Source organism: Nesoenas mayeri, assembly GCF_963082525.1.
Source record: "Nesoenas mayeri genome assembly, chromosome: 1".
NCBI lineage: Eukaryota > Metazoa > Chordata > Aves > Columbiformes > Columbidae > Nesoenas > Nesoenas mayeri.
In genome coordinates, this window is record NC_137541.1 from 89,450,979 (window position 1) to 89,468,328 (window position 17,350).

The window sequence follows — 17,350 nt, forward strand, 5'->3', positions numbered from 1 at the left end:
AAATTGTCACCATTTAATATATTTCAGTAAAAACCAGTGTTTTCTCAGTTGTTTTTTTTTTTTTTTTATTTTTCTCAGTAATACTGAAATATGCATGCTGATTTAAATCTTTGCCTTATCCACTTTGTTTCAGTCTTGTTGGTCATCTTGTTTATGCATGTATCTTGATTATTTCTGTATCTCTTGCTTCCCAGGAGACAAAGATGGCAGCAAAGTGACTACAGTAGTGGCAACTCCTGGACAAGGTCCAGACCGACCACAAGAAGTTAGCTACACAGACACCAAGGTGATTGGAAATGGATCTTTTGGTGTTGTGTATCAAGCCAAACTCTGTGATTCAGGAGAGCTTGTGGCAATTAAGAAAGTCCTGCAGGATAAAAGATTTAAGGTGAGCCTATGCATAAGTTCAGAATATTTTCATGAATGTTATCTCATTTTCCATGTCTTGTTAGTGGTTTTGATTTTTTTATTTATTTTTTATTTATTTTCATTGGAGCACATAAATCCACATAAAAATTTCCAGGACTAAAGCTTAAACAGATGGTTTATGATAAAGGGATATAGTTTAACTTGAAAATCCATGAGTCACTGTTACGATTATTTGGATTAGTGCAAAACAGGAAGCTAAAAATCTTGATTTGATGTTGTGGTGCTCTTTCCAGGTTGCAGGCTGGGTGCTTCAGACAATGAGCTGTGGAAACAAGGAAGGCGCTTGTCTTATGCTTACTTATTCTGGCATAGATTCTTCTCCAGTCATTAGTAATCAAGCTGCTGGAAGGAACAGAAGCCTTTGGGCTTTGTTCTTGGTTGTTACACCTACACAGTGGAAGACTGTGTTTGAGTAAATCAAAGTCCCCAGGCCAGACAAGAGAATAACTATATACTGAACCCAGGGGAGGTTGAACTGAAGGCAAAATACTTGCCTTTGTTATTTGATTTATAAATGTGATCTATTCTGGTGATTTTAATAGACTAGCAATTCTTTATTCTAAACAAGTAGCCTTCCAAAAAGCTATATTTATATCTGGTGATATTTAAACCAAGTAAAAGTTAAGGACCATCAGCAGCCTCATCACTGCTGTTAGTTCTCTGCTTGATACTTGGTGTGCTTGACTGCTTTTCCTTATAGTCAAGTGGCCTGCAGGTAAGCTTGTGCAAGCAGTCAGTGATAGAACTGGTTTTAGCATCTGAAAACAGTAGTGTGGGTTTTAGCATCTGAAAGCTACAGCATAAGGACAATATCTCGAGAAAGTGCCATGAATAGTCTTGTTAGCATGGTCTAGATACAAAAACTTCCAAGCTTAAAAATAGGAAGTTGACGCATATTTAAGGAAAATCAGCAATTTAAAACTTCTTTTCTGCAGTTTGATACTTAGTTTTAGAAATACTTCTGAAGGCTATTGGATGATATTTTATCATCTCAGTTTCCTCGTTTTTTTTCAGTAAGACTTTGTGCACAACTAGCTTCACTGGTAATGTTTGTAATTTGTGTCCTGTTTTGGAAGCAAAATCATTCTTTTAAATAGTTTTGAAGGAACTGGTATATGCCTTTTCCTTGAGTCTTGAAGCTGATGCTGTCATCACCACAGGCATCAGCATATCACAGATGCATTAGATGAAGAATGAAAAAAATATATGTTTAAATTAATGTAATCATGCAGCATTGTTTAACTTCTAATTGAGAAGGGTGTGTGAAGTTTTTACATTGTTCTTCTGAGTTATTTCTGGACTGTATTATGTGTTGAAGGCAATTAGTACTAGGGAAGCATGCAATGTGATCTAAGAGTGGATTATTTTAAAAGAACAGAAGCGATAGAGGAATAAGGGAAGCTCTAAACCTAGTCACACTTTAAAGAACTTTTTGATCTCTTCCCATTGCATAGTTTCAGGGGGAAGGCCAGGACATTTCCGTTACCATGTCACGCTCGGTGGATGTCAGCTACAACTTGAGACCAAAATCTTTGATTTCTTTGTCATTCCTCATGACTGAGGTTGTGTGGGTTGTCAAAATGAAAATTTGGCCGAACATTTTAGATCCTGCCCATCAGATACTAATAGTTTGTGATGTCTTAATTTTTTATATAAATCTGTACTAGGCATCTAGAATAAAATATAGATTTTTGTTTCAGTAGTTGATTCAGTGGCATTTTTTTGTCTGGCTGTATATCTTTTTATTTTGAAGTGTTCCTTTAAGTGGTTTGAAAAGATGTGACATCTTTTGAATATTATCCGTCTTTAAGGAAAAAAGCTAAACTAAAAAGCTAAGTAGGCTGTTCGCAGTTTGGACTCTGAACTAATTGCCTGTGTATGATGACATAGCTGAGAAAATCCAGTGCCCTTAAACTAGGTGGAATTAATAGCAAGTGCATGTGTAGATTTACAGGTAGAGAGCAGTAATTTGAAATTTATAATTTGTATAGGTCACATCTGCAGTAGTATTCAAGTTAAGCATTTTTTTCATGTTCTTATGCCAAACATGTATCCCAGCTGCACATCTTCATCTACCTTTGGTCTCAGCTCCCTAGTTCTTCCTGTCATTCATCAGTTTAGTCCTCCCTTTCTTTTCACATTCTGAGCTGGAAGTGCATGTTCTGTTGGCAAGAGGTGTAAATTCCTGCAGGCTGGATGAAAGCCTCTGCCTAGATGGATTTGGAAGCTAGAGACATGTATCTTATATCAAGAGTAGCATACAATTACTTCAGGGGGTGCTACTCTTTGGGAATGTCCGATCTGGATGGTAAAGGCAGGACCAGATACTTTACCAGTTAAACAGGGAACTCAAAAGGTCTGTTGGCTGTACAGTTTGATTGCAACACAGGAGCGGACCAACTCCTCTATTCTGAGTGCTGAGCTGTGGTCTGCAGCTCAGCTGGGCTGTTCCCAGCCCTACACGGCTGCCCGAGTCTAGATCCAAGCCTTGGTGAGTAGAGGTCCTTAAGAAATTCTCTGCTTCTTTGCTCTCATGAATGTATAATACAATACCTGTCTGCACTGGCCCTGATGGTGGGGAAGCAACAAGAGCAAAGTAATGCCTAGAAGTTGCTTCCTGAAGTATAAATTGCCAACAAAACTTTCAGCTGTGTGCTTCAAGCTGAGGCCTGCTTATCTCTATATCCTGATGGATTTATCTTGGTACACACAGTATAATTCCTTTGTTGTGATTTAGCTCTTAAAAAGAAATGCTTTTAGAAAAGCCAGCAGGAAGTGTTGAAACTTAAAGGACACAAATTTGGAAAGTTTAGGAAGTCCCAAGAGAGGCTCCTTCTGCATTTTGTGAATCTGGAGTGAATTTATTGTGAAGATCTGGAAAATTCACCACAGTTGCCAGTTTTTAGATCTCTGCCAAGAAGCTGAGATACTTTTATCCAGCTTTAAAGCTAGATTGAAGGCTGGAATTACTGGAGGGGCATTGTCTTTTTTTTTTTTTTCCTTCCCCCTATTGCTGTGACAAGTTTCTCCACTGAAGTAGCAGCAGCATTGGTTTATGCCAGAATCAAGTGACTGTGAAGTCTTTGCTAAAGAGTTGAATATTACAGTTTCTGTGATGGTACGAGTAGTTTGCAATGTTCCTACTTCTTTCTGCTCCCTTGCTGCAGTTGTTTGGTTCTTCAGCTTGCCAGTGCAGGTCTTGCATGGATGTATTTTAAACAGGGTTTCTGAAGTGTTCTGGGTTTTAAAATGAGTATATGTAGAGTTCAGTGTTACCTAGAGCAAGAGTATCGGTACACTAGGGATAGAGACAAATGGATGAGGGGTATAAATAATATATAGAGGTTTATGCTTAATTTTGCTTTTCAGTTCTTCTGCCTTCATTAAGCTAGATCTGCATATTAAGTGTGAGGAATTTAAGTAATGTAATTTTGGACAATTGCATGATACTTAGGTGAGTAGCTCACAAACGACATGCTGTTTATTGTTCATCTGTGGGATCACTGAATTTGTCTTTAGTCAATATAGAGGGTGTATTTTCTTTGGTTTTTATCAGTTAAAAGTTTAACAAGGGTAAGAGATGTTTCTCTTCAAAAAATGGTTGTAAGACAGCTGTTCACAAGTTTTTGGGGTCAAAATCCATTCAAATGGCAAAATTTCCTGAAAATTATGTCCCACCTTTCACAGGTCTATATTGTGTTTCTGCTGCTATTCCGCAGATGTGTAAGAATAGGTCCTCATGCAAAGCACTGGTAAAGATAGGTGCAGTTAGATTCTAAATAATAGTTTCAATTATTTTCATCTGTGCAGGCCTTTAACTGACACAGGCTAATTGTGATGCTTGGAAAAAAAAAAATACTGGTAGCATAAACTTTCTTGCACTGCTTTTGTTGGCATGTTTATTGTGATATTCTGCAGATAAAGAGTCAGTCATTTTGCTGTGTAATTCTGCAAAAAGCAATAATAAGCAAGCAATAATAATTAGCACAAATAGGAAATAGTCTAGTTTTTGTTACTTCTATCATTCCATGCCCATTTTTAAGAAATCCTGTTGGAATCAATGTGCGAATTGCTAGAAATGTTTCTCAACTGACTGAGACTAAATACTTAAATTCTTCATATCTGAATTGCAGTGCTTAATGTTTCTGCTTTAGATCTAGTCTGTTGCCATCTAAATGATGAAGAGAGTTCTTAATAATCCCACACATTTTCAGACAGTCTGGATTGGGCATCACATTTCTTGTTAATGGCTCACATAGACCTGAAGTGTGCAGCAAGAGAAAGCCGAATTCTGTAGCGAGAACCATTCATGCCATCCAAGCTGTCACATCATTCAGGGACTGTCTAGGTTTGGCAATCCAACTGCGTGTGCCTATAGGTTAGTTGCCTGAATTATTTAAACAGGCAGATCTTCTAGAGTGTTAGAGGATGTCAAAGTAGAGCCCTGATGGTCTGTGAACAAGAAACCCTGTGTTGGTAAAGCTGAGGCCACTGAGTAGTAGGCAGTATTCTTTCCTGGTTTTAGCTATGGGAGGAATATATGTTGTGACCATCTGTATTGTGTGTGTGTGTGTGTGTGTGTGTGTCCCTTTTTTTCTTTTTTTTTTTTAATATGTAAAATTTCAGTGTTAATGTGAGCTTTAAAACCCCCTAAAACAGCAGGATGGAAAAATATGTTGAGGTTCTCATTTCTCTTTCTCTGCTGAGTGTGTGTACTTTTGTGAGCTGTTTGAAATGCTTCTGAAAGAGCAACAGCTTTCCTTCAGTTCCTGCCTCAAATATATCAAGCTGTTAAATATAAAAAGATATTTCAAAGTAGCCCATATTTGCTGTTTGTGCTAACTTCATTTCAGCAGCTTTGATCGCAGCAGCTCACATGAAAAAAGTAAAACCACAAGGAAGAATTCCCATTGGAAAACAACTAGGTGTTTAGGTTCTTAAGTTCTGTTAACTTTTCAAGAGACACTTCTGTTTAAAGCATTCAACAGTTTATTTGACCCAATTTTTTTAATAGGTTGTGTGTCTCTGCTTGTGGTTGGAGGTGTCATTCTGGAAACATGCACCTACAAAAACTGTAAACCTCTTGACTGATGAAATGTAGATCTTTTGCTCTTAGAATCTTAGTGGTTAGCAGACCGCTGTAAGTCTGACTTCAAATTGGGTTTAATTAGTTCCAGTCTTAGCTGGCCCTCCCCAATTTATTTCCTAGCTCTGTTATCCTTGTCTGTTTAAGATACAGCAGATAGTAGCATTATAGTGAAAAAAAGGTTGTGTTTTCAGGGGACTTCAGTCTACTAAGGTAGTGTAGCTGATCTGTTTTGACAAGGAATCTACTTAGTAACCTGATAGAAGTAAGACTTTAACCAAATCTTTTTTGCAGTCTGTAAGCTGGGGCTATAGATAGTCTGACTTCCTTTGTCTTTATGTGTCTGAGCTGTACACCCTCTCAAGGACAGAGTGTCTGAGTGAAGTTAGAAAATAAATTGGAAGTTATCACAGAAGTTTAGAATGAACGCTGTCTGAATCTCAAGTCAGCATTTTAAGTCTTGAATACAGTGTAGAGTTGGACCTGCTCTGGTGTATTCATTATCATCTTTCTCTAACCTCTTGTCATCTGCACAGGTTTCCACTGAACTAAGGACTGCACTTTCATTTAATCTCTTTCTGTGAGCTAATGGAGTGCTCTCATATCTAAGGATCATTGAATATTCAAACACTAATCTGTAAGGCTTTCTCTCAGAATAATGTATTTTTTTATTTACCCAATCTCAGTTGAATTGGAAGCACCCATGGGATAAAAAGTCACAACGGAGAGACATAACGATGAACAATAATAACATTTAAGCACCTTTCTTTTAAGTCTTTGAGGTCTTGCACATCTTAGCTACTTTGAAGATCTGAGGAATAGTGAATCACTGTTCATAAGACCATTATGGAGGTGGCACTCTTAAAAAGGATGCCTTAATTTTATTGTTAAATAGCTGGAAAGAGGACCCAGAATAACATCTGTCTTTTACCTGCTTTAATGTGGTGGCCTGTGTTTGTTTCAGTAGTGGGGAAGGAAGGTTGAAAGTAATGTCCAGTGACCTTAGAAGATATTATGAACTTTTGTAAAACTAGCTGAATGAAGATAATTGAGCCTGACTCAAAGCCTTTTCAAAACTATCCCTGTAGTCCTACCTACCCCCATCTGAGGGGATGTAGTACCTCTTAAAGACTGGGGCTATCAGATGTGATTTGCAGAATGGGAGATGCTTAGGCTTGTATTCAGGATATTTTTCCATCTTCTAAAGGGCTGGAGGGCTATGTTTGGTTCCAGAGAGTTTCTTCAAGTCTGTGATTTAACTCTTGTACAGAGACCATATTTGTAGCTTTGGTCCCTCTTAGTTTAGCCAGATTATCTGAGATGTTTACCAAGATAACAGCATTTTTTGTAGCAGTACTTAATCTCCTGAAAGTTAGCTTATCAGAGCCAATTCTGTCATTGGGCTGCAATTGCAGTTGCAGTGCCTGTCTATGGCACATCAAAGTGACTGAATACATATCTGAATTCTCACTCAACCTTGCTTGCCATTCTGTTTTCCAGTTTTTGCAAACATTGAGTTGCTAGTGAGCCAAATATCTGTTTGTATCCTTGCTTTTGGCAGTCTTTGAAGTAAGCAGTGTGCTGTTTCCATTAGCTGAAACCTCACTGGACGTACTTTTGTGGCCTAGAAGACATCTAAGAGAGCTAAGAAGCATCTTCCTTGCTCTGTATTATGTTAGTCTACATGATATTATTGTCTGTAGTTGGGTTATGACTCTTTCTACAGATGTTTTCTAATCTGACAAATTAATTGGGTCCGTATAGATGTTTATGCAAAATAGGTCTTCAGTTTGGCACGTGGAGATGAACTGGAATTTGTATTAAGGGCATTGACTTCAGTTCACTTTTTTAGCTGAGGAGTTGGACTGAAAACTGCTGCCCAGGGAATGCAGTGTAATCCAGCTGTGGTTGGCCTGGGGAAGAGGAGGAAGTGCTCTTCATTTGCAGTTGTGGCTGCCTGTGCTTGTAGAAATGCGTTTTCACATGTTACTGTGTGGAAGCTCATGTTAGTAGGGAAATACCTGCTGTAAGAATGTGTTCTATGAAAAGGGAGGAGTCTAAAGAGCTCTTGTGGGGGGTGTGTGTGTGTGTAGTTCTTCCCCCATCCCATGGGTTGCATTTATTTTGAATTTTGAGCTTTTCTGTTTCCATGAGGTTTTTTTTTCTGTGGTACTCCCTAGACTAGAAACACAGACAGAGTTTTTAAACACAATACTTGTTTGTGGTGGTCAACTTTCTCTCTTCACTTCTAGTGCATAACTTGAGACTAAAATTCAGCCTATATGTACTATGTATATCTGCTGACCAACAAAAAGTATCTTAAGATAAATTTATAAAAAGTCTTTTGCCCCATTGGTCCACATAATTCATAAAGCTCCTGTAATAATGATTTGGTTTTTTTCCCTATTGTCTCTCACATCCACTAAAGGAAGTGAGTTCATATGCCCGATGTTAATTAAATACATGTATTTATGTACATTCCATGAAAAAAAAAAAAAATATATATATATATATTCCTAAATTTAATTGGGGACCACTTTGAGATGCAGAGGTTAAAAAAGAGAAACATTGTAGTGATGCTATTCTGAAATCATGACATTCAAAGTGAACATTACAGTTTAAAAGAATTCCAAACACATTAAAGTATGGAAATGTGTAATTTAAAGCACATAAATAGCTGTAACCACGTATTGGCAGCATACTGTAGCTATGTGAGTCCAATTCAAAATGTTGTAGAATTTCTGGTCTTGGTCACATTAGGTTCTGTTTTTAAAAGACACTTTGCTTTCCTCTGAGTTTTCTACTTTGCCTAAGTGCTTGACAAGGACAGGCATAGAAAAAGAGTAATTCTGCATGTGTTCTCCTTTATTGTTCGCATGTGGAAATCAAAGTTTTACTTTGGGTCACACCTGCTTGGAGAGAGCCTTGTTCACAGCACACATGGTTCATTCGTAGGACTGTGCAACCGAGGTGCATTCTTCGATTTGGGGGGTACCATGCTGATGCTTAAAAGCAGTTATGAAAAGTGTGGACACAGTATTTTATGGGAAGATCTGTAGCAGCGTTTTGGGAGCATTACCATGAAGATTATATATCCTTGCTTGGAACAGTTTATGCTTTTCTCGTTGAAGGATTTAGTGGCTGCCACTGGTACCCTCTTAATGTGGCAATAGAGTAGCCTTTCTATAATAAGTGCACAACCTGTGGAGAATTGAGGACTGCTCTTTGTTTTGTGAATGCAGCCTGAACTTGGTCATTTAAAAAGAGAAAAGTCACAGTAAAATTATTTAAGTCCTTATGAAGCTCAGGAATTTAGTGATATGCTGCTGTATGAGGTTATACAGCAATTCTAAGCTAGATTTTTTTCATCTTGCAGTTCTAGCGAAGATGAACAGGCAGAGAGTAGGCATGTCTAATGCTCTTGAGAGCCAGGTAACACTGCTGCTGTATAGAGCTTGGGTATTAAAGGGGATGTTGGGTGGAAATGATGTCCCAGTGGGAACCTTCTACACCTGTCTCCCAGTTATGGAGAAGAGTATTGTGTAGAGTATAAATAGAAGATTAGCTGATGCTTGTTGAGATAAAAATGGTGCTTTTGAGACTACTAGGATGTTTGGTGCATGCAGGTGCTTTAAGGCTTTTTGTTGTACCGTTGTGTATTCTCTTTTAGAAGTCCCACAGCGTGAGATTGCTAAATCTTCTGTAACCAGGCATAAACACTTTTTACATCTGGCAGCATTACATACCTGTGGCTCTCACTTGCTTACTTCATTCTTACTCAGGTAAATTATCTTTGGTGCAATACACCTTAGAGCATGATTGGAATCTGTCATCAAATGATTTGGCTTCCATTTTTGCCAGTGAACACAGATTTTTTTAATTTATTTTTTTTTTCTTTAGAAAACTTGGCTGCTAAATCAGGCAGTGGCGAGCTGTGTGTCCCTTGTGAACTCAGTACTTGTTATTTATTAAAAATATTCCGCTGTGGTAACTACACACTTGAGGGGAAAGAAGGGATAACTGATGAAATGTGAGACAGGAAGGACAGAAGAGATCCACCTGCTGCTCAATGGAGGCTTCCTGAAGCAAAGACAGGGGGCAAATCTATGTTCATGTGTCATCAAGACAGCTGTGCTGTGCCCTCTGGCACTGTCCTGTGGCTCAGCCCTTTCAGGTTTGTTTAAAGCCTTATAAATGAACTGCTTTTTTTAATTCCTGGTTCATCCTTGAAGAAGGATAACTCAAATTCAGCAAATAAAATGAGAAAGATTTAAGGAAATGGGGAAATGAGAATAATTTTTGTTTGCCACTTTGTTTTCTTGCATAGACATGACATTTTAGAACCAACTGGCTTGTTCCTCCTGGGAAGTTTTCAAAGCTTTGAGACCCATGTATTTGATGATTGTTTCCTTTGCTGATAAAGGCAATATGCACTGCCCATTGCTGCTCTGAAAAGTAGTAACACCATATGTGAAAATAATGAAAGGAAGCTACTCTCAGTGTTTGTCAGGCATCTATACTGTAGAGACAGAGGCACTTCAGACTGTTTGGCATATTCTAGAATTAGCAACACTGCTGGTTTTTCCTGTGACTTGGATACTTCCTGGTACCTGGGATGACTGAGAAGGTGAAACAGGAGTGACAAACAGAATTATTTTTAGCCTACACAATACAAAGAATTACTTTTCTGCTATATTACATTCCTCTTTTTTTGAGAAAAGCTTGTTCTGTCTTTGTTTGATATAGGTCATTCCCTCACAATTTCTATGGGCGTTACACAGTGAAATTTAGCATTATGGTGTTCAAGACTAAGGATAATGGAGACAGTGAGGTTTTGCTGGATGATCTTGACTCTTACGTGATCTGCTGTAGGAAGTAAAACTGAATGTGATTTTCTTTGAGGAGACTTGTAGGAATTTTATCATGTAATAACACAAAATAAAAAATATTTCTGGAAAGATAATGAGAAACTTACTCCACTAAGGAAAATTACAATTTAAATGCCTGATGCTTTGGTATTATCCTGTATTTGTTTTAAGATGCAAATAATTATCTCACTACAGAGGTCCTCATGCATTTGTACTGGTTTTTTGGACAGAAGTATGGAAGGAACCCACTCAAAAATCCAGTTTTGCTTCTTTAGGATGAGATGTGAGGTGTGGTGTTTATCGTATTTTAAAATGTTATGAACTTTTAACTAAATAGAATGCAGTCTGCTTTTATAAGGGTGGATTTTTGTTTATGTAGTGCCTGGTATAGTAAACTGGTATTAGTAGTTGAGGTTCTTATATGTGTCATGATGCAAATACCCAGACTATACATATCTATATTCTGTAGTTCTTTTAAAATCTGAAGCCTAGTCTGATTGTTGCAGGCCTGACAAAGGTGCTCATTCCACCTCTTCATTTGTGATGTTCTTTTGAAAGCCCAGCCAATGGTAATTAGACTACTCAGTCCTAAGATAACTAGTCAAAATAAAAACATCCATTCTGAGTCATTGAAGCATAACAATGCATATGTAGAGAACAGCTGGATCTAATTTTGATATTTCTTTTTAATTCAAAAGCCACTCTGTGACAGACAGCTAGAGTGTATTTCCCTCCTTATTTTCCCCTCTAAATTTTATCAAATGAGGATGAAGACAGAATATTTGACTTAATGTCTCTTAAAGATCCATCTGCTTCTGTCTTCTTCATTTGGAGATTTGTCTGAGGATCTGCTTATCAGAATGAGTTTGCAGGCCTTTGTGTGTTCATCTTAGTTTAATGTCACCAGACACATGAGTCATAAAGGTTGTACTAAGCTTTTGGGCCTTGAAAACAGGCATCTCATTTATACCGGATTAGTGTAATAGTGCAAGCATGTTGATTGTTTATAAATGAAATCATTTTCTGCAGGCTACTTAGTCCTTGAAATAGGACAGTGCAACTTCTGTGGCTGTTGTGGCAGGGCAGGCAGACTTCTTCCTGAGCTCCCAGCCATGCTGTCTCCTGGTTGATTTGCTCCTGCTGCAATTGTCCAGAGGACAATTTTTTTTTCATTTTATTTTCATTTAAAAAAAAAAAAGTTCATAGTGGACATTCGTGTTGCCTGTGTTAAACCAGTAAGGCACCTTAGTGGAAAAGTTTGGGTTTACTGGTAAATAACAGAAGAAATTTCAGAAAGATGTGTTGCTAACTAACATGGGAATTAGTAGTAAGTGTGGAAATGAGCACTTTGGATTTTGCTTCTCCAAAATGCAGTGCAGGGGCTAGGGAATGGTAGGAAGATTCAGTTCAGTGTCTTACACAGTTGCACTTGCTTTTTCTTTCTGACATTGAACAACTATTTGAGCACAATTCAGATGAAGTTTGACAGGGAGAAACAGGTTGTAGAGCAGGAGATCTGAGGTGAGTACAGATTTATGAAGAATTTCTAAAAATAAGGGCTGTCTTTGTGGTGCTCTACTGGTCATACTTCATAAATAGTGAACACTTGTGCTTTGCAGAGTTAGGTAGTAAGAGTTGATGATTTTTTGGTTGAGGCAATGACATTAGAAATTCTGTAGTTAAAAAAAAAAAGATGCTATATTCATTCTAAATTAGATTCTTCTGTTAGTATGATGTCACAGTAACCTGTACTAAAATTGCCTGTCTGAGACCTGGGACTTCCTTGACTACACTGATGTTATTAACACTATTCACTCTTTAATCTAGATACCTGCAAAAGCAGCAGCATGAGAGGATATGAAATAGAAATGCTCTTTCCCCAGTGTGCTGGAAACCACAGTAGGTGATTAGAGGTAGTGTTTTTGAAGAGTCAGAGCAAATAGTCAAGAACTCAGGACAGTGCATATTTCTATTTTTTTTTTCTGGAAAGTCAATATAACTTGGGAAAGGGCAAAAAAGGACATGGTTTGCAGATAATATAATAGATTTCCTGATAGGCAATGACTCTGCTTTTGTAACTGTGCATAATAGGCATAAAGGTTATCTACTTTCACATAGGGCTAACAGGTCTAGTAGGACAAGAATGTAGTATGAGATGTAAGAAAAGTAGGGCAAGTTGAGGGTTGCCTGGAGTGTTGGAGGCATAACAGAGTCACTGTACTCATTGAGCAGTTTCTGTGGCACTACGAAGGCCATCAATTAGCAGGAAGGATAAACAGTGCAAGGACTCGTTTGGAGCTAACCTGATGCGTATCTCTTGGAAAGGGTCCGCCTTGCTAGTGGGAACAGCCTGTACCAGGCACAAATGCACAGTGTTGTGTGCAGGTGGTAGCAGAAAGTCCCTTCCCAGTGGAGCTCTAGGTTGTGGCATCTTGTCCTACTGGCTTGTCTGCATGGATCTGCTTGTGGATAATCAATCTGTAGGTGACTTCTTGAGGAGATTATGTGCTTTCAAAGGGAATTAAATTTGGCTGAGACCCTTCTGAATTCATCTGTCCAGATGAAGTCTGTTGGAAGTTTTAAGTGATTCACTTTTAACATTTATTTGAATTAAATTTTCCTGAATGCAATTATAACTCAAAATGTGGTGGGTCTGTCTTAATCTAACCTTGTGAGCAGTAAAAACTAGAATGTATAGGGAAGAGGTACTGTGTTGCCTACATAAGCAGGCAGTACTGCATCCTCAGTGGCAAGTACCTCTTCTTTATTTCATGCTGTCCACTTTTTGAATGCAAGAGAATCCCAGTACCATTTGCTTAGAGCTTGGTATCAACAACATGTGGAAAAGCATTGTTAACTGTTTAGGTGTGGGGCAAGAATGAATTCAACTCAGAAAGCACAATCCTGTGGAAATACAAGGCAGCTGATAGTATATCTTTGCGTTTTCAGTGAGTGTGTTGCTGCTCAATGTTCCTGTCAAGTAGGGGTTATCCTGAGAACTTTCCCATTGAAAGCTGTGTCTGCTCTCAGTACAAGGAGCAATATTGCAAACCTTGCTGCTGGCGCTGCTGATGTTGATCTGCAGGGACTAACTCTGTGTTGTTAGAGAAATGAAGCTACTGGCATTGGATCCTTGTTATCTTCACTTCTGATAACCAGAGGCTCCTTTATAACCTGCTCTTTCTTGAGCACCAACTTTTAGCAACTTCAGCTGCATGACATAAGGTACTGTAAAGTACAAGATGCTCTCCATTGCTTAAAACTGGATTAAATTATTGCTTGCTGGGATAGCAGGTTTCATATCTTGCATCCCCACTTCTAAAATACACAATTATAAATAGTCCATGAAGTATAGTAAAACAAAATTTTAAAGGGTTATTGAGACCTGTTATGTTTCCATTGGCTTGTAGTCATTTTTGGGGAGATCTGTAATTTTTTTCAATGTGAAGAGAAACTTTGAGATCCTGTTTTTAAATGTTCAGGAGGAGTACACCTAAAACATTATGGAAAATGTATATTTTTTTCAAGCTCAAAGCTGACAATAGAAGGTATTCTGTTTGGAAATGGGTAGTAGAGCACTTGTATTTAACTTGTCTTTAAGCTTTTGTTGGTTTGTTTGTTTCAACACAGGAAAAAAATTCAGCTTCTCAGAACTAGCCTAGAACCCATCTTGATTAATATGTGCTTTGACCTGCTGAGTTTGTCTTCTTGAGCAGCAGCCCTTCTCAGTTACTTCTGGCTCTGGAATAAAGCTGTAATACTTAGCTGAGGTGGAGACTATAACAAGAGGCTATCTTGTGCAAGTTCCATCCCTTTACCTGGACAGGTGTTTCAGGCTGTTTTTTAAGGCATCTGTTTTTTTAGAAAAATGTTCAAACTTTTGCTCCTCCTCTTTGCTGTACTGCTTAGGAAAGTTGTACCGTGTTTTTTGTATGCAGTAAAGACTTGCCATAGACAAGTAACTCATGGGAGGTGCTAATTCAAATTTAATTCAGTGCCTTTGCTCTGATTTCTCATGGAAGTATTAAATAATGCCGAATCCCTAGTTTTAAGAGAGGTTGAAGAAGGTAGGCCCTAACTTCTAGTCTGATGAAGGGTGCTATGTTTGATAAAGGTGAGAGATAGGTCTTGTTTGCTTCAAGGGGACATGAAGTAAATTTTGCTGTAACTAATCTAATTGTTAATGCCCTGGTTGTTCTAATGTATTTTTCTCAGAAACCAAGCAAATGCTGGGAAGAATTAGGAATTGCTGGTTTTCATACCCTTTAATATCAGGTCAGGAAAGAAAACATATCAAGCAGAGAATTAAAGTTTTGAGGAAAAAAGCTTTAGCATAGAGCTACATTATTGTATTTGGGTCTAGAAACCATTATTTGTGATGAACTTGATTGCTTTAGGTAGCCACAGGTTGATGGATTAAAAATTTGTGTGTGAATAAATTTTGGCAAGGGTATACTTTACTATTTCTATGACAGCAAGGGCTTTTGTATGGAGTGAATTGCTGTTCATGCCTTGTGGAGCATTGTGATCTTGAAGATAGTATAATAGTCCTTAAAAGGTTTTTGGTTTCACTGGAAGCCACCAAGTGTTCAGGAGACACTAACTTTTTCATGGGCTTAGTCAGGGTCCTTTAGAAACTTAATCTGGGGGGAACGGCAGGCCTAGCTTGTTTGGCAGCTGCAAGCTACCAATTTCCATGTTCCTTGTGCCTCTGGATATATCTAGCTTTTTGAACACAGAGCAGAAATACTTCTTACTAGTCAAAACTACATACTTTCTGCCTGATTTTGCATAGTTGGAGTTTGGTGCCAATAAAATGTCATGCTCAGAGAGGACAAGCAGGGTAACTGGTGAGAAACAGGCTAGCATGCAGGCGATTCTTGGCTTGCCTGGACAAGCCAATCTTGCCTCTCTGCCAGTGGGGTTGCAAGATAGCTTGGGCCAGGACAGGTGCCCTGTCTATCTTGGTTATCTAACATTCCATCTCCTGATGTGACTTCTAAAGTTCAGACATAGGTGTGGGGTGTTTGTTTTTTTTTTTTTTTTCTTTACCTGTTTACGTAGATGATACAGGACAGAAGAGGCCAATTTTGCCTTTTTGACAGGTGTGAGCATCAGTGGTCCCACTGACCTCTTCTATTTATATTTGATGACACAATACTGAGCTGGGCAGAGTAAAACAAATGTAACAGTTTCCTGAATAAACACGTTAACATGGACTGTTCTATGTCCTAGTGGTAGGTTCAAGTCCATTTTTCACAATACAGCGTTATAAAGTGCTATGAGAGAAAACAGTTCTTGCCACTTCTGCAGTTCTTCACTTTCTCCTGCTGTAGAGCCCTCCCCTTTTTTAACAAATGAGGCAAGAGTCCTGAAAACAAATCTGTTTTCGCCACTTAACTGCAGTTCATCCGCACAGCATGTCTGTTCTGTGTGATGCATGCAGTGGGAGACTTTCTTAAGCTATGGAAAATAAGATCTTGTAGTGCAAAGTTAACGGCAAGGTCAGTGAAAGGTTTTGTGACTTGCACTGCTAGTAACAATGGATGTTTTAGTGAAGTTACCTTACAAGAATCTTCTCTAGTACTGTAGGTTAAACACAAAGAATGTGTAGTCGATTTAAAAGGTGGCAGGTGACATAGGAAACATTTTGATATAATTTATGTCACAAAGTCATTGAGTCTCTTATTTTCAAAAACGCATTTGTAAAACATATTTTACAGGTTCAGTAAGAGAGATTAGACTTCTTTATCATCAGGTTTTAGGGTTCCAGATGACAAGGAACTAAGCTTTTTTGAGCCTTCCTTGGAAGAATCTGGTGATGGCTGCTGTTGTACTATTGGGTGATATGGTGCCAAGATGATCGGTATGATCAAGTTGTCTTTGTTTCCTGAGTCCCCTGATTTCACCATTTCTCCTTCTGTTTACTTACTAGAGGGTTATGTGCAAGTTCTTGTTTTATGCTGGAGGCAAGGTGGAAGCCAGGATGCTCCCGAAGCTACCCCTCTTTTACAGTGGCATTGTCACTACTGCCTGAGTTCTCAGCTTTTTGTTTTTCCTTTTCTGAAAGCTTGCTGCTCCAGCATCAACTATCTAGTTATGTCCAGATATGTGACAACAGTGAGGCAACTGAGCGGACGCTTGAAAGAGCTGAAGAGACAACTTGCGGGTAGTGACAGATAGGTTGGCTATTGCGCTCACTGCCCCTGCAGCAGAAACTTCAAAGTGGCTGTTGATCAGCTCTGAACTATCACTGTTTGCAACCTAGTCTATGTGTTGAACTCTGTTCCTTGTAAGCTCTGTGCTTTGGTTGACAAGCTGGTGAATCGGGTGGTATCTGATGAGCCACCCAGATGTCCTAGCTGCAGGGACAGCAGCACCTAGGAGGAGAAGGGTGGGGTGGGCAGCTGGGTGTGTATAGCTACCTCTGCCCTGCGAGTTTTAGCTGCTGCTGTTTGTGCATCAGGGCCTGGAGGCTGACTCTCATTGCAACATATTCCTAAGGCATTTGTTGTGACACCCTGGGGTAGGCTTAAACTCGAAGCTGTCTAATCCCAGTCAGAGAAGGGAGCAACTGAGTCAGTAACAATCTTAGATCTTTGCAGATGTTGGGGGAAGAATGGCTGAGCTTCACAGGGCTTAAGTTGCCCCTGGCCTATGTTGGTCCAGCTGGACCTGGCTGTTGGGAAACTCTGAGCTTGGAAGCCCATCAAGGTAGTAGTGTAACCTTTTGAAATGTGGTTAATGTGTGCCACTTTGAATTCACGGTGTTCACCTGACATGAAATCATTTCTCTCTGCTCCTTTATTTTGGGGATCCCTATTACTTTTTACTGTGACTAAGTGGTGAATCTAACCATAGTGCTTTGTCTCTGCTTTCAAAATTGGTCATAAAAACTGTGCTTTGCTATGCAAATAATAGCTAAAAATGACTCCTCTCTACTCTTTCTTTTGGGGCAATTTAGGCT

General features: G+C 38.8%; 1 protein-coding gene across 1 annotated transcript in view; it reads left to right on the forward strand.

Annotated features, from left to right (window-relative positions):
- The window catches only part of GSK3B (glycogen synthase kinase 3 beta), a 151,519-nt gene that overhangs the window by 57,485 nt on the left and 76,684 nt on the right, over positions 1–17,350 (forward strand). The window contains exon 2 of the mRNA XM_080340922.1: positions 195–388. Coding sequence (XP_080197048.1) covers positions 195–388 — 194 coding nt within the window. The remainder of the gene's footprint in view (positions 1–194; positions 389–17,350) is intronic.